This window comes from Drosophila novamexicana, unplaced genomic scaffold (genome assembly GCF_003285875.2).
Source record: "Drosophila novamexicana strain 15010-1031.04,08,12 unplaced genomic scaffold, DnovRS2.1 tig00001209-arrow-arrow-pilon, whole genome shotgun sequence".
Classification (NCBI taxonomy): domain Eukaryota; kingdom Metazoa; phylum Arthropoda; class Insecta; order Diptera; family Drosophilidae; genus Drosophila; species Drosophila novamexicana.
The window spans coordinates 872,180-892,787 of NW_020824843.1; the positions used below are offsets into that span (position 1 = coordinate 872,180).

General features: G+C 40.6%; 6 protein-coding genes across 10 annotated transcripts; 5 read left to right on the forward strand and 1 right to left on the reverse strand.

Annotated features, from left to right (window-relative positions):
- Window positions 1–4,695: 4,695 nt before the first annotated feature.
- Window positions 4,696–7,010, forward strand: LOC115766579 (glucose 1,6-bisphosphate synthase-like). The gene is made up of 4 exons (XM_030710564.1): window positions 4,696–4,932; window positions 4,997–5,098; window positions 5,169–5,445; window positions 5,496–7,010. The coding sequence occupies exons 1-4, from the start codon at window positions 4,772–4,774 to the stop codon at window positions 6,828–6,830; spliced, it is 1,875 nt and encodes a 624-aa protein (XP_030566424.1). The 5' UTR covers window positions 4,696–4,771; the 3' UTR covers window positions 6,831–7,010.
- A 208-nt stretch (window positions 7,011–7,218) lies between these two features.
- On the forward strand, window positions 7,219–9,842 carry LOC115766506 (phosphoglucomutase-2-like). Of its 4 annotated transcripts, XM_030710463.1 has the most exons (6): window positions 7,219–7,707; window positions 7,764–7,865; window positions 7,934–8,085; window positions 8,149–8,210; window positions 8,272–9,624; window positions 9,725–9,807. In XM_030710463.1, the coding sequence occupies exons 1-5, from the start codon at window positions 7,352–7,354 to the stop codon at window positions 9,601–9,603; spliced, it is 2,004 nt and encodes a 667-aa protein (XP_030566323.1). In that variant the 5' UTR covers window positions 7,219–7,351; the 3' UTR covers window positions 9,604–9,624; window positions 9,725–9,807. The 4 variants fall into 4 exon arrangements, with proteins under 4 accessions (XP_030566323.1, XP_030566322.1, XP_030566321.1 ...); XM_030710462.1 differs by having other exon boundaries at window positions 7,220–7,707; window positions 7,934–8,210; window positions 9,757–9,838; XM_030710461.1 differs by having other exon boundaries at window positions 7,221–7,707; window positions 7,934–8,210; window positions 9,760–9,842.
- LOC115766520 lies at window positions 9,831–10,616 on the forward strand. The gene has a single exon (XM_030710487.1). The coding sequence runs from the start codon at window positions 9,831–9,833 to the stop codon at window positions 10,614–10,616; it is 786 nt and encodes a 261-aa protein (XP_030566347.1).
- A 171-nt stretch (window positions 10,617–10,787) lies between these two features.
- On the forward strand, window positions 10,788–11,736 carry LOC115766507 (bromodomain-containing protein 2). The gene is made up of 2 exons (XM_030710464.1): window positions 10,788–10,864; window positions 10,923–11,736. Exon 2 carries the CDS (start codon window positions 10,924–10,926, stop codon window positions 11,716–11,718), a length of 795 nt encoding a protein of 264 aa, XP_030566324.1. The 5' UTR covers window positions 10,788–10,864; window position 10,923; the 3' UTR covers window positions 11,719–11,736.
- A 6-nt stretch (window positions 11,737–11,742) lies between these two features.
- LOC115766505 lies at window positions 11,743–14,484 on the reverse strand. The gene is made up of 2 exons (XM_030710458.1): window positions 12,164–14,484; window positions 11,743–12,098 (listed from the first exon to the last, which is right to left on the reverse strand). Exons 1-2 carry the CDS (start codon window positions 14,360–14,362, stop codon window positions 11,862–11,864), a joined length of 2,436 nt encoding a protein of 811 aa, XP_030566318.1. The 5' UTR covers window positions 14,363–14,484; the 3' UTR covers window positions 11,743–11,861.
- Window positions 14,485–14,835: 351 nt separating this feature from the next.
- On the forward strand, window positions 14,836–17,751 carry LOC115766574 (protein split ends-like). Of its 2 annotated transcripts, none has more exons than XM_030710557.1 (2): window positions 14,836–16,210; window positions 16,274–17,751. In XM_030710557.1, exons 1-2 carry the CDS (start codon window positions 14,968–14,970, stop codon window positions 17,650–17,652), a joined length of 2,622 nt encoding a protein of 873 aa, XP_030566417.1. In that variant the 5' UTR covers window positions 14,836–14,967; the 3' UTR covers window positions 17,653–17,751. The 2 variants fall into 2 exon arrangements, with proteins under 2 accessions (XP_030566417.1, XP_030566418.1); XM_030710558.1 differs by having other exon boundaries at window positions 16,292–17,751.
- Window positions 17,752–20,608: the final 2,857 nt, after the last annotated feature.

Below are 20,608 nucleotides of genomic sequence, written 5' to 3' on the forward strand. Positions count from 1 at the left end.
TTATTTTTTGTTTGGGCATCCTACGGCGGCGTTTGCTCGCTTTTCACAGGCAATTTCGGAACCGTAAATTAGTTTTATGTTTCTCGATTTTGCTTTTATTAAATTACCTTTTTCATGATTACTTGCAAACTTCATTTGGAAAAATGCCTTCGAACGGAAATGGCGAACGCCGTCGCTGCCGTCGTCCTCGTGCCAAAGTCCTTCCCCTGCTGCCCTATAATTTGCGCCATTTTGTAATTTCACATCGCTAGTCGAAAGCGTCGGCTCGTCTCTCTTACAGAGAGCTTCAATGCGCCCATTTGCGCTTCCGCTCCAAGGGTCGCAGGCCTAATAAAGAGTCCTTGCCGCAGATACTACTATGTATATACATAGATACATGCTCGCTGCCTCTGTCGCAGTCGCCGTTGCCGATGCCGCCGTAAACAGTCTACAGGTTAATTATCTTTGGCGTAATTTAGTGGCCGCTGCGGCGGCGTCGGCAGCCGAAAAAGGCTTTTCATTTTAATTTATTTGACCAGTAAAAGGATTAGATTAGATGCCCTGATAAATGGCCGTCAGCATGCTAGTTAACTAGAAAACCGCCTCTCAGCCTTAATGCGCTAAATTCGTTAGCCCCCCCAAAAATTGTTGCAACTTTCGTTCAAGTTTATTTAGTCAACTTACCTCTGGTGTAGGTTTGAGTAGTTCAATTATAGGTAAGTTATACTCGTTTTACTGATTACAGTATATTCTATGCAAAAATATAATGCCAGTGTACATTATGCCCATTTTTCGGGTTAGTTAAATGGAACGCTGTATTTGTATTGGTGAGCTGTGAGATCTGCTTGTGTAAAAGCTTAATTACAAAAGTTTAACGTTATGGAGGAGTAAATACAATAACAACAAAGCCTATCAATTGGCTAAACCGCACTCTTTGAAATAAATTCGAAATTGTTTTTTTCTAGGCCCCATCCGTTAAAAAAATGTTTAAAAATCTTTAAGCTTTTATAAAGTACAAGTTGATGGTATCTCTGCTTGTCACATAGATCTGCAAGACTAGAAGCAGAATCCAGCCAGCAACAAATAACATTAGGAAAATTGAATTTGCAAAAAGATGCATAAGTAAATGTGAATTGCGGATGTATGAATATACTTGCTTACAGGCTATAAATCAAGTGAGTAGTGGAGAGTGAAGGACACCACACTCCCAAATGCGAGCGAGCGAATTGCGAATGTGAAATCCGACTGCTGACAAGTGTCACTGCGAGATGCTATGACAAAGTGTCAAAAGAATGTTTGACATGTGACTGTCTGTCTGTCCGCCTGTCTGTCGGTCTGTTGGTCTGTCCTGTACCGCTGTCTGTTGGCTGTCCCCCAGGCCCCCTTTTGGTGCCGCATCGCATATTTCTCAAGCTAGCACACGGGCGGATGCTGCTTTTTGTTCGGCTTTTATACAGCCGCTTTTTGTGCTTTAGTATTGCCTGATGTGTGTGTGTTTTTTTTTTCACTTACAAATATATTGGCTGTGCCAGAACCTCACATGTTTTTGTTTACCTTTCAATGGTCCTGAGTGGCTCGCTGGCAGGGACCGTATTTAACTCTGAGTCTCTTTATAGATTGTTCAGCCTTTTGTCACCAACCCGTAGCGAGGTGTAAAATTTCTTTTGCAACTGCCTTTGCAGACCAAGGGATTCAATTTAATTAAGATGAGAGAATTAAAAGGTTTACATCAATTTTATATTAAATACAATTTATAGAAATTAGTTGTAGCATTTAGAGGCAGCTTGTGCAAAGCAAAGAAATGCTGGCAGCAACAGAGAACTGGTTTATTTCCAAGCTCCCAGGCTCAGTGGCAACTGGGGAGTTGTCAATGAATCGGCAATATTAAAAGGAATATCATGTTAAAAGATGCAGATACGAGTAAAAAAAAATATAAAAATAAGAAACACTAGCAAAATCGATGAGGCGTACACAAAATAATATTCCAAGTCGTTGCGAATGCAGCCAGAGGGAGAGCCCAGCTTCAAGACTGCACACTTGCTTTGCTGCTCTTTGATTCCCAGTCCACTTAACCACATCGAGGCGGCCTAATTGTCGGTTAGGTTCCCAGTTGCCAGTGCATGCATAATTTCCAATAAGAAACGAGGCATGCAGCAGAAAAAATAAAAAAAAATTGTTACAAGTGGAAAGACGCTGGAGGAAGTGGAGAGGTCTACAACTGATTGTCAAAGTGCAAGTCAAAGGCGTACTTTGCATATCTCGTCGTAATATTAATTAACGATGCATTTAAATGCGTGTCAAAGGTCTCTCGAAGAGCAACGCAGAATGCCCTACTATGCCTAATTAAAGCCTCGTCTTTTAACTTTTGTGAACAATCGCAACGACTGTTCCTGTTTGTCATTAAATTCCCAACCTGCTGCCAACTTGCTCAAAGTCTCGCTGAGGACTGAAGCTAAGAAACTGTTGCCAATAAAACAGTGTCCAACGCTGAGGCTGCCACCCAGTTTAACAGCAGCAGCAGCACCATCAATAGTAACAGTTAGAGTAACAGCAGAGCGAGCTGTGGCACTTGAATTTACAGCAAAAGAGATAGAGAAAAAGAGAGAGTGTAATAGGCAGAGCGCCGCTCAGCACTGTTAACATGTGGATGTCAAGTTAACAGCGCACTTGGGGGATATTTTAACAGCACACATACTTGTTGACTGTGGCTTAAAATATTGCAGGGAAATTAATTACCATACACATGTACAGTGAAAACTTCATGGAGGGTCGCAAACAGAGACAGAGATCGAGTTAAAAAGAGTCTCTTATTTATAATACTTTATAACTAAACTAATTTTGTAAGCATTTATATATCTTTTTATTATTATTTTGATAATACTATTTTTGTTCGCAAGAATACAAATGGTTCAAAAGGTCCGACAAATCTTAAAAGTAATCAAAGACAGTGCCTGCAGTGCTTGAGGCAGCTGCCATTATGTTTTTTTTTAACTAGAGCGCCCAAGTGGCTTTAATTAAATAAAAACATTTAGACATATTGAAATCGATGCATATGACAATTGCTTTTGTGTGTTGACATCTTGGAAAATTTGAACCTTGACTTTTCACACACACACACACAGACAAGGGCTTGGGAGATGTTCAAAAGGAAACGTAGCCAAATAAGAAATAAAAAAGAAAAAACACAACACAACCAAAATATGCAAATGAAATATTTGCGCAACAAAATTTATGCAAACCGCTGGGCAGGATGACTCCTGAGTGGATGAGTGGCTGAATGGGTGAGTTGTATGGTTAGGCTAGTTTTGCTTGATTCTGTTTGTTTGCCCCCTTCAAACCCCACGGTCAGACCAGTTGACATTAGTTTTTTTTTTTGACATTAGAAGTTGGGTGCCTTTTGGCTGGTTTTTGCTGTCTTATTTCGATTTGGGTTGGTCGCATTAAACTATCCCCTGTAAGAAACTGGCCTGTTTACATTATACTTAAATTAGATTAACTAATTCAATCTGTGGGCAAGTCCTTTGCTGACCAACGTAAACTTGGTGACCAAAGTTTTAACTTAAACTTGCGCGAATTTGGTTTACAACTGTCCAGTTTCAGGTCCTTGGGCAAAATTTTTATTATTTCTTTATTATACCCTGAACCCATTAAAAATGGGTATAAGGGTATATTGTATTTGTGCAAAATCCAAATGTATGTAACAGGCAGAAGGAAGCATCTCCGACCCCATAAAGTATATATATTCTTGATCAGCACCAATAGCCGAGTCGACTGAAATTTTAGATGTATATGCTCCTAGTTCCCGCGCAGATCGAGTTTGCTTCCGATAATCGATAACTTGCTCCGTTTCCAAGCAATCGATAAAAATCGATATCGATATCCTGTTTTTTGGGGCAATTTTGGTAAATAATAAGAGCTAGAGTCACCAAACTTGACATATAGCTTTTAAAATATAATATATATATATGCATTTGATTTTGGGAGGAGAGGGTTCAGGGTATACCCTAATCGGGGCTCCCGACTAGAACCTCTTACTTGTTTTTTATTTGTTTTTTTTTTTCCTCGTTTATATTATTTTTTACGCTTGTGATGCTTGGCAATTAACATGTCTCTAATTATGAGTCACAATTAGTGCGGTTTTATGCTTGTTCATTATGGAAATATTTTTGTTTTCTTGCCTACCCATTCGAATAATTAACTATATGGAAAATATGTTTGCTAAATACAAACATATGTGAGTAGATGAGCAACACTATTGTTTAGAGCAAATGTATAATATCCCCGTGGCGGCATGTCCTTGCTCTCATGTCCTTATGTTGCTTTTGCGCAATTATAATGGGGTCTGAGTTCGCTAATTATATGAACTCGTGTGAGTTTGCTATTTAGTTCTCGAAAAATTATTATTTCAAGAGCTTTAAGAAATACTATTTTCCATAAAATCCGTAAGTATCATGTGTTTTGTAATCCTAATTCAGATTTTAGAACTTCTAGAAATTATAATTAATTTACAAATAAACAAATATTCATATTAACATATTTGGTTTAAAATGTAGTTTTTACACGCAATCATTTTTAGCATTGTAAATTAGTAACCTCTGAAATTTAGGCGACTAATTTGTCAGCGACCACTTTGTTAAAAATTTTGTACATGAAAGTTCCCATTTTTCGATTCTACTTGTCATCGTGTTATTTGATAATGTGATGAAATTATTGTCAAAAGTTTTTCTGTGCTATTCACTAGCTTTTAAGAATTTGCTCCCAAACTTTTTTCTAAATTCTTCGGCAGTACACAATGTGTCAATCCATGGGCCAAGCGATATGCGAGCTGAAGCATATGCCGCTCTCCGGCGACAAAGAGTTAGACGCCCAAATTAAAAAATGGGTCAAATGGGATCGTAACCAAGACACGTTGGCGCAAATAATGGAGGCGGTCAGGAATGAAGATTGGGATACGTAAATAATAACTTACATTCTTATATAACCTTCCATATTGCAATCAACCAATTTACAAACACAGCCTTCGATGCCGTCTCTGCAGACGTATATCTTTTGGCACAGAGGGATTACGTGCCGTAATGCGTGCTGGATTTGATTCTATGAACGAATTGGTCGTTATACAGTAAGAATATCCTTCAGCTCATAAAGCATGGGAAAAATATAAAATATTATATATCAACCATGCGTTACAGGACTGCTCAGGGGGTATGTGCGTACATAAAGGAACAATATCCGGATGAGGCATCGTGGGCCGAACAGGGCGTGGTAGTTGGCTATGATGGTCGTTACAATAGTCAACGCTTTGCGGAATTAACTGCAATTGTGTTCTTAAGTCAAAATTTTCGTGTATATCTTTTTAGGCGTATTGTTCCCACGCCCTTCGTGCCCTACACCGTACAAAGACTAAGCTGCCTAGGCGGTGTGATGGTCACAGCGTCTCACAATCCTAAACAGGATAATGGCTATAAGGTATGGCTCGCAAATGACTATATACAATATTTTTACAATAATGCCTACAGGTTTATTGGTCTAATGGCGCACAAGTCATACCACCGCATGATGAAGCTATTAGTAAGGCAATTTTGGATAATTTGCAACCACATCCCGATTCTTGGGATGAGACTCTGCTGTGCGCCAACGACTTGTTGAGCGATCCCTACAATAATGTTGTTACAGCTTATTACGATGCGCTTAAAAAGGAGATTTCTTGCCCACTAATGGAGGCCAATGGCAGATGTCCATTAACTTTTACATATACGGCCATGCATGGCGTTGGTTATCCATACATAAAGTTGGCATTTGGCAAAATTAACCTTAAGTCCGTTGTTCCCGTGTGTGAGCAGATAATGCCAGATCCAGAATTCTCAACGACGCCCATACCCAATCCAGAAGAGGGCAAAACATCATTGGATTTGGCCATAAAACGGGCAACTGCCAAAAAATGTCCCATTATCTTGGCCAACGATCCGGATGCCGATCGTTTGGCTGTTGCTGAACTTGACGACAGTAAGCAATACAAGATATTCAGTGGCAACGAACTGGGCGCCCTTTTAGGCTGGTGGGCATTACAGAATTATAAACTGAAGGACGAAAACGCAGATGTATCCAATTCTGTGATGGTATCCAGCACTGTCAGCTCTAAGATATTGAAATCTATGGCTGATGTCGAGGGATTCACCTACCATGAAACGCTGCCAGGCTTCAAATGGATCGGTAACAAGGTGATCGAGGAGCGCGATGCGGGCAAAAAGGTGCTCTTCGCGTTCGAGGAGGCAATTGGCTATATGGTTTCCACAAATGTTATTGACAAAGATGGTATTAGTGCTGCAGCTCACGTGGCTACAATGGCCTGCTATTTGCGCTGCAAGAAGTGTATGACAATGCAGGAGAAGCTGCGGGACTTATACGAGAACTACGGGTTCCATACCAGTGTCGTCTCTTATGTCACTTGTCGTGATAGAGGGCTTATTAAGAAGATCTTTGATCGCCTGCGAACCTTTGACGACGGCCAAGAGAACACCTATCCAACAAGCATAATGGACGGTGAATATGAGATTGAGAATGTACGTGACCTGACCACGGGCTATGATAGCAGCACCCCAGATAAAAAGGCCACGTTACCAGTTTGCGAAAGCACCCAGATGATTACGTTTACTTTTAAAAATGGTATGGTGGTCACATTACGTACTAGTGGTACTGAGCCAAAACTGAAGTATTATGCCGAGATGTGCGGCAGACCAGAAAACAAGCGCTGGGAAGAGTTATCAGAGACTCTTAATCGCATGGTCGATGCCATTGTTAATGAGTTTTACGAGCCCGAAAAGAACGGACTGGAGCGTAGACAGGAAGACTAGATTTGCAAGCGGAGTATAGATGGGTTTCGTATATGTAGATGCCCCAAATTTTCAGTTTTCTGCTAAATTAACGAGTACAATCGGATTTCGGATTACCAACGCTGCTGATGGCAACAGATATTTTTGATTATTAGAAACACCAAAAAAAATTAAATTCAATAAAGATTTTCTTGGGGTTGTAAGAAAGTAAACATCTACTGGTTTTTTGTAATGGTGAATAGGAAGGTTGGATATATCACTCACTAAAGTTATTGGAGAGATAAAATTCAGACATCTACTAAGAACCGGATCAAGTTTTTAAAGTAGGATGAAATATTTTGCTGCATTACAAATTTATTCATGCTTTTAAGTTGGTTAGAAAGTCAAAAATGTTTGACAGTTGGTTATTCGTGTTAGTGTTGATCAACATTTTACACAGTAAGGATAGGGTTTGGAAAGATTTTGGACAGTAGAAGCCATCAAAATTTTTATAGTTTTTGTAAGAATCTTTAATAAAAATAATTTACTTTTATCTTGTCAAGATGGTACTACTAATTCACACATTTGCCAAGAGAACTTTGTCAAATGTATCTGCCAATTGGTCGGGACTGTTGATAAATGTCCCTGTTAGTCCCAATAAACGCGAGCTGTACCATCAGCAAAGAAAGCTCTCTAATATAGGCCAGCTGGGCAACATATCCGTGCGATATTGGATGCTTCAGTGTCGGAACCAACAACTTCAGCGTATTGGTAAAGGAAGTTCTGGTACGGCAAATTTTCATTGTTATTCTGGTGATCGAGTGCTTGATAAACAAATAAAAAATTGGATCGATTGGGATCGGAATCCGCATACCAAAGCTCAAATCATTAATGCTATTAAGAAAGAAGACTGGAAAACGTATGTTATGGACTTACAACTTTAATTCCTTGTTTAACTATCCGGTATACAATTAGTCTTCAAGCTTGCCTCTGCAATCGTATTGCGTTCGGCACAGCGGGCTTACGTGCCGCAATGCGAGCTGGTTTCGATGCCATGAACGATCTGGTTGTTATACAGTAAGTTTTCTAAGAATTCATAGGAATATACAAACTATATATGTTTAACTAATGCCTGCACTTTTAAGAACCGCCCAAGGACTCTGCGCTTATTTGAAGAAACAGTATCCGGATGAGAGTACCTGGTCCGAGCAAGGCATTGTTATTGGGTATGATGCGCGTCACAACAGTGAACGTTTTGCGAAGTTGTCTTCGGTTGTGTTTTTGAACAATAATTTCCGTGTGTATCTTTTTAACCGTTATGTTGCCACGCCCTTCGTTCCATTTACAATTTTAAGACTAGGTTGTCTGGCCGGGGTAATGGTAACAGCGTCGCACAATCCCAAACAGGATAATGGCTATAAGGTATGTCATGTCATTTTATGTCCTGTAAGATATCTTCCAATATTATAATATTTGTTAACAGGTTTATTGGACAAACGGTGCACAAATCATACCACCACACGATACGGGAATTAGTCAGTCCATTCTGGATAATTTGGAACCCGAAGCAGATTCTTGGGATGAGAGTGTACTGTGTGACAACGAACTGTTGAGGAAACCGTACAAAAAGATGGTTGCCGCTTATTACGACTGTTTAAAGATGGAGCTAACGTGCCCGCTTCGGGAGCTCAATAAAAAATGCCCTTTAGAATTTACCTATACGGCCATGCATGGGGTTGGCTATCCGTACATACAGTTGGCTTTTAGCACGATTGATTTGAAGCCAGTGATACCTGTGATTAATCAGGTTGACCCCGATCCAGAGTTTCCAACTACACCTATCCCCAACCCAGAAGAGGGCAAAACATCAATGGATTTGGCCATAAAAAGAGCAACTGCTACAAAAAGTGCTATAATCTTGGCCAACGATCCGGATGCCGATCGTCTGGCTGTTGCTGAGGTGGTCAAGAGCAGATATAAACTATTTAACGGCAACGAGCTGGGCGCCCTCCTAGGCTGGTGGGCATTGGAGAACTATAAGATGCGCGAAGCAAATCCAGATGTATCCAATTGTGTTATGATTGCCAGCACAGTGAGCTCAAAGATATTGAAATCGATGGCAAAAGTCGAGGGATTTACCTTCCATGAAACGCTGACAGGCTTCAAATGGATCGGTAACAAGACAATCGAGGAGCGTGATGCGGGCAAAAATGTGCTCTTTGGGTTCGAGGAGGCCATTGGCTATATGATGACGCCAAATGTGATCGATAAAGATGGTATCACTGCTGCTGCGCACGTGGCCACAATGGCCTGCTATTTGCAGTACGAAAAGTGTATGAAATTGCAGGACAAATTACGTGAAATATACGAGACTTACGGATTTCACACAAATGTAGTCTCCTATCTAATTTGTCAGGATCAAAAGCTTATTAAGAAGATTTTTGATCGCCTGCGCAGCTTTGACAATGGTCAAAAGAATACCTATCCGAAGAGCATCTTAAACGGCGAATATGAGATTGAGAATGTACGTGACCTGACCACGGGATATGATAGCAGCACACCTGATAAAAAGGCTACGCTACCGGTTAGTGAAAGCACCCAGATGATTACGTTTACTTTTAAAAATGGTATGGTGGTCACATTGCGTACTAGCGGAACTGAGCCCAAGATAAAGTACTACGCTGAAATGTGTGGCCAACCGGAGAATAAGAATTGGGATGATCTGACAGCAACACTCAAACGAATGGTTGAAGCCATTGTAAATGAGTTCTACGAGCCTGAAAAGAACGGACTGACTCGCAAGCAGGAAGAGTAGACGGCGGGGCATTGTGAATGTGTATGTACAACAAATTTTAGTTTTCTTTTTATATTTTGTTAATACAGCGTAAATAATTATGTTAAGACTGGGTTAATTTCTCATTTAAAATTAATGACAGATGTGCTCTACTCTTTTATCCATTTAACATAGTAGGTCTGGCTTTTACTTTGACATTATAAAATTCGGTTATTAGACACAAATTGAAAGTCAAAATTACGGACAAAATGTGCACGAAATTGTTACGTAAATGGTCTGGAGTGGGGTGGAACGTTGCCGCTACACCGGAACAGCTTCATATTTACCAGCAACAGCGACATTTCATATTGCCCCCCAAGCCGAAGGCGACCAAAGTGAAGGTGATGAACAATGTGCTTGTGCCACAGCTCGTCTTCAAGTACAATCCGCTGAAGTACTACATGAGTAAATTGCGTATGTGGAAGCTGAGATGGACATGGGATCCCAATTTTAAAGAGAAGGACTTCGTGGATGAGACGAAAAAGGCAGCCGTTGCGTTAACAGATATTCTACGTTTACGCGACACGGAAAAGATTGATCACTTCTCCACATCAAATGTGTATTACCAAATGGCCAACGAGTCGATAAACTTTCCACACAAGTCTTTCGCGGAACTGTTGCGTTTTCGCAAACAGGATATACGACAAGCGGTGCCCATTAATGTGCATCTTCATACTATATTGGGCTTGAGGTATGCAGTCATTGATGTGGTCTTGGTGGGACTGCGTCATGTGGCCGACTGCGAAACAAGTTCGGATTTTGAGAAGATGAAAAGTGCACTGATCGAAATGGAGCCGGATCTTAAGTTGCAGCTAGAGGATCCCAGTTCACAGTTGCCGTATGTTTTCATAGAGCTTTTTATGCGTTTCAGGCGTAACTATTCCAATGCCGAGCAAATTTCTGGTGTAGAATTGGCGAACCATACAAATCGTTGGCTAGTATCTGTCTACAAAATATGCAGATTCAATATCTTCACTGTGCCACCGGCCATATAAGCGAATATATGTGGATAATTGACATTTTATACATACACTTATATACAAACAAACATGTATTTGCGACTTGAATTAAAACACGAAGCGCAGCTTTTAAATTGTTCATTTATTTTACAAGTTCGCTGAACTGAACTAGATCACGCACGCAAATCAACTCTGTGCGAGTTTCATTTCGAATACTCCAATTGTCAAAAAATATATATTCATTGCTTTCAACTAATAGCAATTAGATTACTGAATTTGAAAAGGTATTTATGAAAAACAAACAACCGAAACTCTCGGAGCTTTAATTTATACCTCATGCAGCATGATGTCATCAACTAAACGAGGTAAGCCAACGCCGGAGATTAGCGCCTGTAAGGCAATCATAAGAAATCTTTTCTCCAAGAAGTACAAAAGTTTGGCCTGGGTCTTTTACGAACCGTTAGACGCCGATTTACTGGGTCTTTATGATTATCATCTCATTGTGAAGGAACCCATGGATCTGTCGACAATCAAATATCGTCTCAATTCGAATTTTTATTTAAATGCCATTGATTTTGCACGAGATGTGCGCCTAATATTTTATAATACGTATATATATACAGGACCGGGGCATCTTTGTTATGAAATGGCAAAGAATTTGCAATTGGTATTTGAGGATATGTACGCGAAGGTGCCGCTGCACGATAACTCCAACGAGAGCTGCAATTGGTCAGATTCTTCCTCCTCAGATTTGGATATCAAGGAAGTTTATGGATGCAGCAGTTCACCAAGTCAATCCAAGGAGGGCAGCGTTACAGTTGTGCCCGATAACACACAAGCTCGCAACGAAGACTTGGCGTACAAGGAATGGAAGAAGGAGGATCACGAGTTACCAATGACCACAGAAGAGGATTTGGAGCTGCACATAAGGGTACAGCAATTGGATGGCGTCATGCTTCTAAACGTTATACACATGATAACCCAAATGGAAGGTATTAATTTTGGGTATGCCAACAAGGAGCTAGAGTTCGATGTCCGCAACCTTAAAACGCTCACAAAGCGCGCCATTTTAGCGTATATGGCCAGCAAGGGCATAACTGGCAAGCGGGTGTCTCGTTTAAAGAAGAGCTACCAATAATATTTATACTATAAATGCATTTCATTAAAGCAAATTGTCGTATATTCGCGAGGTAATATGTTTTTCTTTTGGTCACTCATAACTTGAATCAAGACTAAAAGAAACAAAAAATTGTAGAAAAACGGCAGCCATCATTTGCATAACTATTTCTTATGGGCTTCTTTGTAATTATCGCGAAATTGTCGTATATCTCTGTATTCGCCGTTCCACACCTTATTGCGCATAATGTCCCGGGTATTGGCCGACATATAGGCGTAGAATGTTTTTCTCGGTGGTCCGGCGCGACACATATAATTGCCCATGGCATACCAGCAGGCGATTGTGTGATTCATATAAATATCGTTCAGTTTTTTATAGTACTCCTGTCGCACCTTTGCGGCCTGCAGGCGAATAAGGATGTGAGCTAATTGTTGCCTTAAGCAGTCTTTCGACTGGCAATACTTACCAGGGCCTTGGCCTGATTGCAGTAGGCAAAATTCTCTTTGCTTTGCGGCAAGTGATCCATGCCCATCAAGTCAGCCGGTGGCGGCATACCTTGTAGCAAGGTGATCGTTTCAAATACTTTGATCGATTGTTGAATACTCTTTTGCGCTTCTTCTTCGGTATATTGTTTGCCATAGCGACGCCTTATCCATGCCTGGAGCACGGGCAGCTTGTAAGCGTTGGGCAGGGAGGCAAGCACGAATCGTTGATTTTTGCGCAACTGTGCGAGGCCATCCTGTAGCATGCGATTCATGAGCTGTGCATTATCCGGATCAAATTTTTCAATATCATATGTTAGTAATGATGATTGCAGTGGATTCTCTTTTTTCTTGGCTTCGGTTGCCTGTATTTCCATCTCGGCTCGTTTTGCATTGACACCCTTCATCCAGATTTCCTTAGCACAACGCACCACAGCGTCTACGATGTCCGCCCGGCGATCCTCATAGCTGCGTTTGCTGTGCTCGCTGGTATCATCCGTGGATGCACAGCTGTCTGTTAAACGAATGCCGCTGACTTCCATTTCCAGCTTTTCCACATCGTCTTCGGATGTGTTTTCGGCTGGTTTTTCGCACAAAGGAATAGGTGTTCCATCGCCTCTATCTAGTGCACTCACAAACGCCTTGGCAATCACCTTCTTGACATCACGTGGCTTCTCTTGACCGGACTTAAAGATGCGTTTGTACTTAAATTGATATGGCTTGTGATCGCTGGGCGCCGTAAAGAACGTCTTCTTTGTCTGTTTGCCCTGATAGCGCACTTCCACAGTTTGGTCTTTCCGATTCTTTCGAAGTTTCTTCAATTTGCTGTCATCCAGCAGAAAGGATATGCGTTGCTGGCTCTTACCTTTTGGTGTCACACATGACGACGCGTCAGACAGCATAGATGTGCCTGCGTTCGAGCTTCGACACGGTGGCAGCTCTACCTCAAAGTCGATTGGCTGACGACGCAGACCACCGCCACAGAGACGAGCACCAATACAGGTGTCAGTCGCTTGAGTATGAGCTAGATGTAGGCTGTCTCCGACTAAAGCTCGACCTTTTCTCTCCTGGGGCTTGGCCACGGGCAAATCAACGCGCTGCTCCTGGCACAGTACGCAATCGGACTTGGATATCGTGTGCACCGTTGTGCTTTCCATTTTCATGGAATATCGTTTAATGCAATCGTCAATATCACGCTGCAGCTGAGCTACAATACGCTTTTGTCGCAGCTTACGATAGGGCAGCGTCACATCCATTAATTCTATGCAACGATCGCGTGCCATCACAACCAGCTCGTCTTTGATCAGCTGCGCTTCTCCAATTGCGAATTTATGATAGGCGCACATAAGTGGCTCAGTGTCCTCGTCATCCATAGCTTTCTCTAATGCGGCGGCCGCTCTACGGCTAAACCTAGCTCGGGATTCTAGATATTTAATATGATTTAGATGATGGAAGTATTTGTCCACCGCTTCAGATACAGTACTTTTGACCAGGCGACCAACTGGATTTAAATTGTATTCGGCGAACCATGGTGGGTCGCTTTTAACTCCATAATTTGGAGGCTGATCCAATGGCCAGAATGGAAAGGTAGATATCACATTGGGTGGTTTACTCGTGTATTTAACCACAATTTCCTTGGGCCTGGGCTGACGTTGAAAGTATGGAAATTGTGTCGATATTTTGGGTTTTTTCTTCGTCAACTGCTGCTCTTGCGGGGATTTTGAATTCCGCTGTTGTTGACCATAGCTGCGCTGCTGACGCTTCAGATCCAATTCACTTAGCTGTGGTGGTGGCAGTATACGATCTAATTCCTGCAGTGTTGGCAATAAATCTATTTTTGCCATTGCTATCATCAGCAACTTTTCGTTGGTCGTGTATTCGCCATTCTTGCGACAGCTTATATAGTAGCCCTCGAGTATAAAGAAAATGAAAGCCAAATCGTTACCGCGACTCAGCTGTACCATAGTTCGAATCTTCTTCTTGCTAATCAGTGGGCTGAGGCCCAGGCGCGTTAAACTCTTTTCCACGCGAAAACTTGTGCCCTGCTCGAAGTCATCACGCAGATCGTTGCACAACTCCTTGATGGTATCCTCCTGGTAGTCCGATAAACCCAAATACCATTTGGGTACATCGACTGCATTTTGAAATTGATCTAATTTCTTTTGAAAATCACGCAGTCCCATTTCGTACAAAACTTATACATATAATTTGGCAAACGCACAATTTTCAACAATTTCTCTTCCAACAAATCATTTACAATATTACAATAACTAAACCGAACTGATCTAAACTGATGAACTGAAAACAAAAGCAAATGCTTCTTTTGAATATATCCTTATTATTCTCTGAGCCCATTGAAACTGAGCAAAAAAAATATAATTTATGGGACAGGCAGAATAAGGCATCTTGGATCAAATAAAGCATGTTGTGCATTGCTCTCAGTGTAAAATAAAAGCTAGTTACATGAATATAGCCCGCGCAAATGTTTTAAATCATCGATATCAAAATCCCTTTTTTGTATATGTATGTATATGTAAGGAAGCGAGAATGTTTGTAATGGCAGATCGTCGCTGCTTTTAGGGTGCCTCCTAGTCGGTTACTCCTGACTAGAGCACTCTTACTTGTTTGTGTTTTCTTAGATTTACATTTCATTCAATAAAATGTATTTCTGATAGGTTTACAAAATTGATATGTTTGTTGGGTACCAAATTTTATGTGTGAATTGTAGTGAAAAATGTTTGTTTGAGCCACCGAAATTGTTGTTTCATGTGTCCAGTGTAACATCAAAATGTCGCAACCAAGGGGAACATTAGAGGTTCGAAAGTGCGGACTCTGCAAACGCGGTGGGGGGTTTACTAAAGTATGTAACCCCTTGAGTTATAATACGAATGCACGGGTTAAGAAATTGACTGGATCCAATCCATTTATCAATACTGATGACGTGCAAAATAAATGCATAAGAGTGACCAGCCCCTGTGTAAAAAGAAAAAGAAAATGGCCAATGATGCGAGGAAATAGCAGTCAGACCAGCGATATAATATTCAAAGATAAGACGACACAATTTCCAGACGACCTAGTACATAATATTCAAAAGATCGAGGTGGTTGAATACGAGGTCACCAAGGAAACTGGTGAGAAAGAAGTGTTAGTTACAAAAACAGAATCGCTTACCAGATTTATAAGCTCTAAAAATAATAAAAGTAAAGACTTGCACAAAACTGAGTCAATTACCAAATTTGATGGTACTGGTAAAGAAATAAGTAAAGAACTGGTAACTCTTTATGAACCAAATCCGAGCTTCAACAATTCGGCAGGCAAAACGGAGTCGGCAAACCAGAATTATGCTTCATCAGAGAACGCGCAAGTAAGGGCAAAATATACTAAAGAAACTACTGCTGATAGCCAACTAAAGAAAACAGAATCTGAAACCACATTTAGAGAGCCTGGAAGGGAAGTTACTAGAAGAAATCGAAATGCTACGCTAACAACATATGGAGATACGGAAAGAAAACCAAAAGTTTCGCTGTCAGGTCCAGTTGTTCAAAAACGAGTTGAAAGACGAAAACTCGGCTCTAGCATAAGACCCGGGAAATCTATAGATAGTGTCAGATCTATAATACTTAGAAATCTCAATAAAAATATACCCAGAAGTGGAGGGGGAAAAATTGAGAGTTCTATCATTGTGGCTCAAAATAAGTTTTCAGTAAAAGCTAATATAATGCCGAAGTATAAATGTTGTCGAAGGCCTCCAACTAAACGTAAGAGCATACAGTCCAGTCAAGTAGAAGTACTCGAAACAATCACTCCATTGATACCGCCATCGTATGAATGTTTCACAAGTGATCAACAAAAAAGGGCTCACCGAAGAATATCAACAAATGTCAGAGCCGGCCTAGCTTGCAATGATCGTTCAACTATCGGCACTGCAAAGAGTAGAAATTCGGCAAGAGACACCGCCCAAATCAATTCCAGTAAAAACATAACTATCAAACAATTAGTGAGGAAGGCTCTACATCTAGAACCCGCTAAAGGTAACAATGATCCTTTGACTATTTATCGAAAAGAAAGAAAAACTTCAGGATATTCACCTCTAGATGACACTGACATTTCAGCTAGCAATCAGTCGAGGAAGAGGTCATCAGAAAGTACACCTACACCTATGGCGTCCGGTCGGACTTCCAATAACGATCCAGTAACTGAACAATCTAGGAGGGGGACTGCAGAAAATACAGCTGCAAATATGAAATCAAGTTACACTTCGTTAACCGAGGGAACAAAAAGGCGGTCGTCAGAAAGATCCCCTCCAAAAGTCGAGTCACATGTTGCTTCCGATGAGAATGCGAGAGCCAGTACGGAGAGCAGAAGAGCTTCAAAAAATTCACAACAGACCAATGTTGTTTCCAATGAGAATCCAAGAGCCAGTACCGAGAGCAGGAGAGCTTCAAAAAATTCACAACAGACCAATGTTGTTTCCAATGAGAATCCAAGAGCCAGTACCGAGAGCAGGAGAGCTTCAAAAAATTCACAACAGACCAATGTTGTTTCCAATGAGAATCCAAGAGCCAGTACGGAGAGCAGGAGAGTTTCAAATAATTCACAAACAAAAGCCGAGCTAAGTCAATCTCAAAGTGACAGTCCAAGAACTTCTGTATCTAAAAAGGGGACTACATCTAATATAGCTGAAAATACCGAGTCTAGAACCGATTACTTAATCGAGAAAGCCAAAAATACAGTAACAAAATCACCTCCGAAAATCGAATCCCAGGTTGTTTCTGATGAGAATTCAAAAATATACAAAGAGAGCAAGAGAACTTCAGTAAATTCACCTCGAAAAAGCGAGCCTACCGATATTCCCAATGACCTTGCTGCTGGGACTGCAAGCATTAACGTAGAAGACCAACAAAGAACTTCAAAAAGCAACAGCCAAAGAAACTCTAAAGATATGGCGGAACAGGAACAACCCTTTGCTGAAACTCAACAATCAAATCAATTGAATGACACAGCTGAACCTGCCCCAGCAGTAATAAAAATGCGTGTTTATACAGAAACTAAAGAGGTTACCAACGATGAGGCGGGGAATGTATTGCAAACGGTGTATAAAGTTGAATCTGAATCGAATACTGAGATCAACGAACCACCTATCTATAAAGAGGAGCCAGAAGAGGGACCAGAAGAGGAACCAGAAGAGGAACCAGAAGAGGAACCAGAAGAGGAACCAGAAGAGGAACCAGAAGAGAAACCAAAAGAAAAACCTAAAGTAATAAAACCAATCCCCAAAAAATGTAACAATTGCTGTAGGGGATCGCCGTGCTCGAATTCCTGTGGCTGTCGATGCCCCTGTTACTATCAAATGTGCTGTATGCATGCTTGCAATAACTGCATGACATATCCAGCAAGACCGAAATGCAATGGAGCCTGTTGTTCTCGCAACTGTGGTGCCTCTTCGAACTGCTGCCACTCTCGAAATCATTGAAAACTTCTCTGAATCCCAAGCATTAACTATAGTCCGTATTTGAATAGCAGCCTAAGCACACAAAAACTAATAAATATAATGCCCAACAACAATTGCCAATTGTGTGGCTGAGAGCCTTATTCTATTCAGGATTAATTGTTGAAATGCTAGCAAAGGAAATCTATTTGAGATAATTTGCGGGCAACCAGATAGTTAATATTCACTAGCGATTAGCATAGCCATAAACTTCGATGCACTTTCCAAATTAAATGCAATTCCAGCAGCATTTAAAAGTAATGTCGGGCCCCCAAAGTTTAACAGTGCCCGGTTTCGACCAAATCCTAGTGATTTGCTCTTTTGCTTTTGGCCAGGCAATAAAGATTACATGGATTTTGCAATGTTGTGCCAAGTAAGCTTTTTATTTGTTTACGCCAAGAAAATTTATTATCCCATGAAACGTTGTATTCGAATTGAAATAGTTTGTGTGGGAGCACGCCGAGAGGTAGCAGAAATAATTGCCTTCTGTCGCTTAATGGAGATATATGAAAATCATGAATACATATGTGTTCTTGATTAGGCCGACGAGCATGAAATTTACAGACTACTCTTAGTTTTTCTGAATCATTGCCTTGAACTGTATTTTATTTTATTTTAAGTGTAACTCATACTTTGGCACACCACTGATAAATATTTTCTTTCTGGATTTTTTTCGCCATTGAGAACAAAACCAATATCCATAGTTGCAATCTCCGCAAAAGCATTGGAAAAGAGGGCTATTTCTTGACTATACTAAGAGGTAGGCTGCTGTTAAGTGGCCGTTGTCAAATGATAAGCAATGGTTGTTTCTGTTTGCGGCCCTAAAATGCTGTTAACTGTATCTAGTTTTCATATCTTGTGGCAGGCACCAGGTACGCCTGTTGTCCGTTGCCTATTTCCTAGTTTTGTCATAGGGAAATTGAATATTTCATTTACGGATATTAAATGCCTTGCATCATGGCCATGCCCAGTTGGCAGCTGTCAGAGCAGCCCCGAGAGGATGCAAAGAATGTATGTATTCCAAATATGCAGGCTAAAGATATTTTGCAATTTAATTTGTTGTCTACTTCTATTGAACTCTTGGATTAATTTTGATATTTGATGCTGCAGAGCAACTAATCTAACGACCAACAATCCAAACGGAAGTTCATTTTTGGCCACTGAATAATTTTGCGCCTTCCAAATACTCCAGCTCGACTATTTTAGTAAGTCGGCAGCTGGCAGCCTCTGTTGTTGCCTTCTGATTTTATTTTGTTTCATGTTTTATTCACCACTTCCGCCGGAAATAGACATGCAAGCGTGTGCTCGCAGAGCATAGTAGTGAGCCGGTTAGGAACATATGCCTCGATTTTGGCAGCTGCTCGATGCGCCAGCGCCGGCGCCTACTGGCAAACATTTATTTTGCCCAACAAAGTAGAAACTGTTTTCGCAAACAAATCCCACATAAATGCTCAATTTATACCAAAACCGGAAGTTAAACTTAATCAAGCGTACTTTTTGGCTTATTGTTTACTCTCTCTCTAACTGCCTGTCTGGCGTCCGTCTGTCTCCTTCGCCCTCTTTATCCCCATCTGCTTTTCCGTATTTACTTAACATATTTTATTGCGATACTTTTGGCTGCTCTATGATGGCTGTCTCTCACTGAGGGAGATTACATGGGGATTTGTATGGCGCTGTGATTTCAGCAAAATATTTTTATTTTTTGGAGCATGAGCTGCATTGGATGCCTTCTCCTTATGCATTTATGTATGTGTATGTTTCTCTAAGTATATTTGGGCATAGTTTTATTGTTCGCAATTTATGTGATAAATTTTATTAGATTTAAACATGACAGTAAACATTTATGGCCAGTAAATCGCTATCAACAGAAAACTACACTGACGAAAACCCACAATGCAGGTTCAAGTTTCTTAAGTATATTACGAAATAGTGAATATATTTTCTAATCCAACAATTTTTAATTAAATACATATAAATATATGTTTAATTTGTAAATTCAAAATTTATAGTAAGGGCATGAACATTTGTAGGCCCTACATGAATACTTGAGAATCGCATAGGAGGGCGACACTTAAAAGTACGTTTTCTTGAAATTTTCAGTGCAGCGACAAGAAAACATGGTATGCATATTGACAAATGTTTTATGTTTCCCCATAGCAATTTGACTTCTATTGTGTATCCGTTATTCCGCTTTATTAACTTTGTTGGGAGCTACATCATCCAAAGACACATGTACAATTCATGTGCATCCTTGTGTTTATATAATCGTATATCTTCTGAGGACATTCCATAGAAAGTTGTGCAATAATTGAAATCGACATTAGGACAAAATTACTTAGCTCGAATGCAAATTTGAGGGCAATTGCGAAGCAATTAACCCAAATGAAATAAGTTTGTAAACATGTCTTCGGGCGGTGGCAAGTGGGCGTGTCTGCCTGTCTCTCGTTTGGCATTGTTTGTATTCAGTTAGCACAGCTCAAGTGAGCACACACGCACACACACACCCACACACCATACAAACAGGAGGAGCTGTGAAGGAGGATGGGCTGTGTTTATGTATCACATGAAATGCAACTATGAAAACAGGCGCAACTTAAATGGGGCGGTGGGCCAATGGGCGTAACAAATGTTTTCCATTTGCTAATGCATTCGATAATTGCACGTTGCCAGGCTGCATACGAATCAATGCTCACAAAAGTCCTTCGGGATCTCCCACGAGGCAGCATCAATCAGCCGGGCCACAGAGCAGGTGAATCGATTATATTCATGTTGCCACAATTAGAGCTCATTGTTGTTAAATCGTATGAATGCATGCGTGTACTCTAACAAAAGCCAATTCAACAAAGCACACAATACGAAAAGGCTTGAAAACGTGATTATGCATTTGCAGTGATTAAGTTTGGTTATTTGTAAGGTATCCAATAATAAGTATAATAACAAA

What these genes read in the sequence shown, in the direction of transcription:
- LOC115766574 (XM_030710557.1), top strand. Translation starts at nt 14,968, where the DNA reads ATGTCGCAACCAAGGGGAACATTAGAGGTTCGAAAGTGCGGACTCTGC. An exon ending in ACATCTAGAACCCGCTAAAG is followed by an intron (nt 16,211 to 16,273) that starts GTAACAATGATC and finishes ATTCACCTCTAG; the next exon opens with ATGACACTGACATTTCAGCT.
- LOC115766505 (XM_030710458.1), bottom strand. Translation starts at nt 14,362, where the DNA reads ATGGGACTGCGTGATTTTCAAAAGAAATTAGATCAATTTCAAAATGCA. An exon ending in GCAATCAGGCCAAGGCCCTG is followed by an intron (nt 12,099 to 12,163) that starts GTAAGTATTGCC and finishes ATTCGCCTGCAG; the next exon opens with GCCGCAAAGGTGCGACAGGA.
- LOC115766579 (XM_030710564.1), top strand. Translation starts at nt 4,772, where the DNA reads ATGTGTCAATCCATGGGCCAAGCGATATGCGAGCTGAAGCATATGCCG. An exon ending in AGGAATGAAGATTGGGATAC is followed by an intron (nt 4,933 to 4,996) that starts GTAAATAATAAC and finishes TTACAAACACAG; the next exon opens with CCTTCGATGCCGTCTCTGCA. An exon ending in AACAGGATAATGGCTATAAG is followed by an intron (nt 5,446 to 5,495) that starts GTATGGCTCGCA and finishes TAATGCCTACAG; the next exon opens with GTTTATTGGTCTAATGGCGC.
- LOC115766506 (XM_030710462.1), top strand. Translation starts at nt 7,352, where the DNA reads ATGGTACTACTAATTCACACATTTGCCAAGAGAACTTTGTCAAATGTA. An exon ending in AAGAAAGAAGACTGGAAAAC is followed by an intron (nt 7,708 to 7,763) that starts GTATGTTATGGA and finishes GTATACAATTAG; the next exon opens with TCTTCAAGCTTGCCTCTGCA. An exon ending in AACAGGATAATGGCTATAAG is followed by an intron (nt 8,211 to 8,271) that starts GTATGTCATGTC and finishes ATTTGTTAACAG; the next exon opens with GTTTATTGGACAAACGGTGC.
- LOC115766520 (XM_030710487.1), top strand. Translation starts at nt 9,831, where the DNA reads ATGTGCACGAAATTGTTACGTAAATGGTCTGGAGTGGGGTGGAACGTT.
- LOC115766507 (XM_030710464.1), top strand. Translation starts at nt 10,924, where the DNA reads ATGATGTCATCAACTAAACGAGGTAAGCCAACGCCGGAGATTAGCGCC.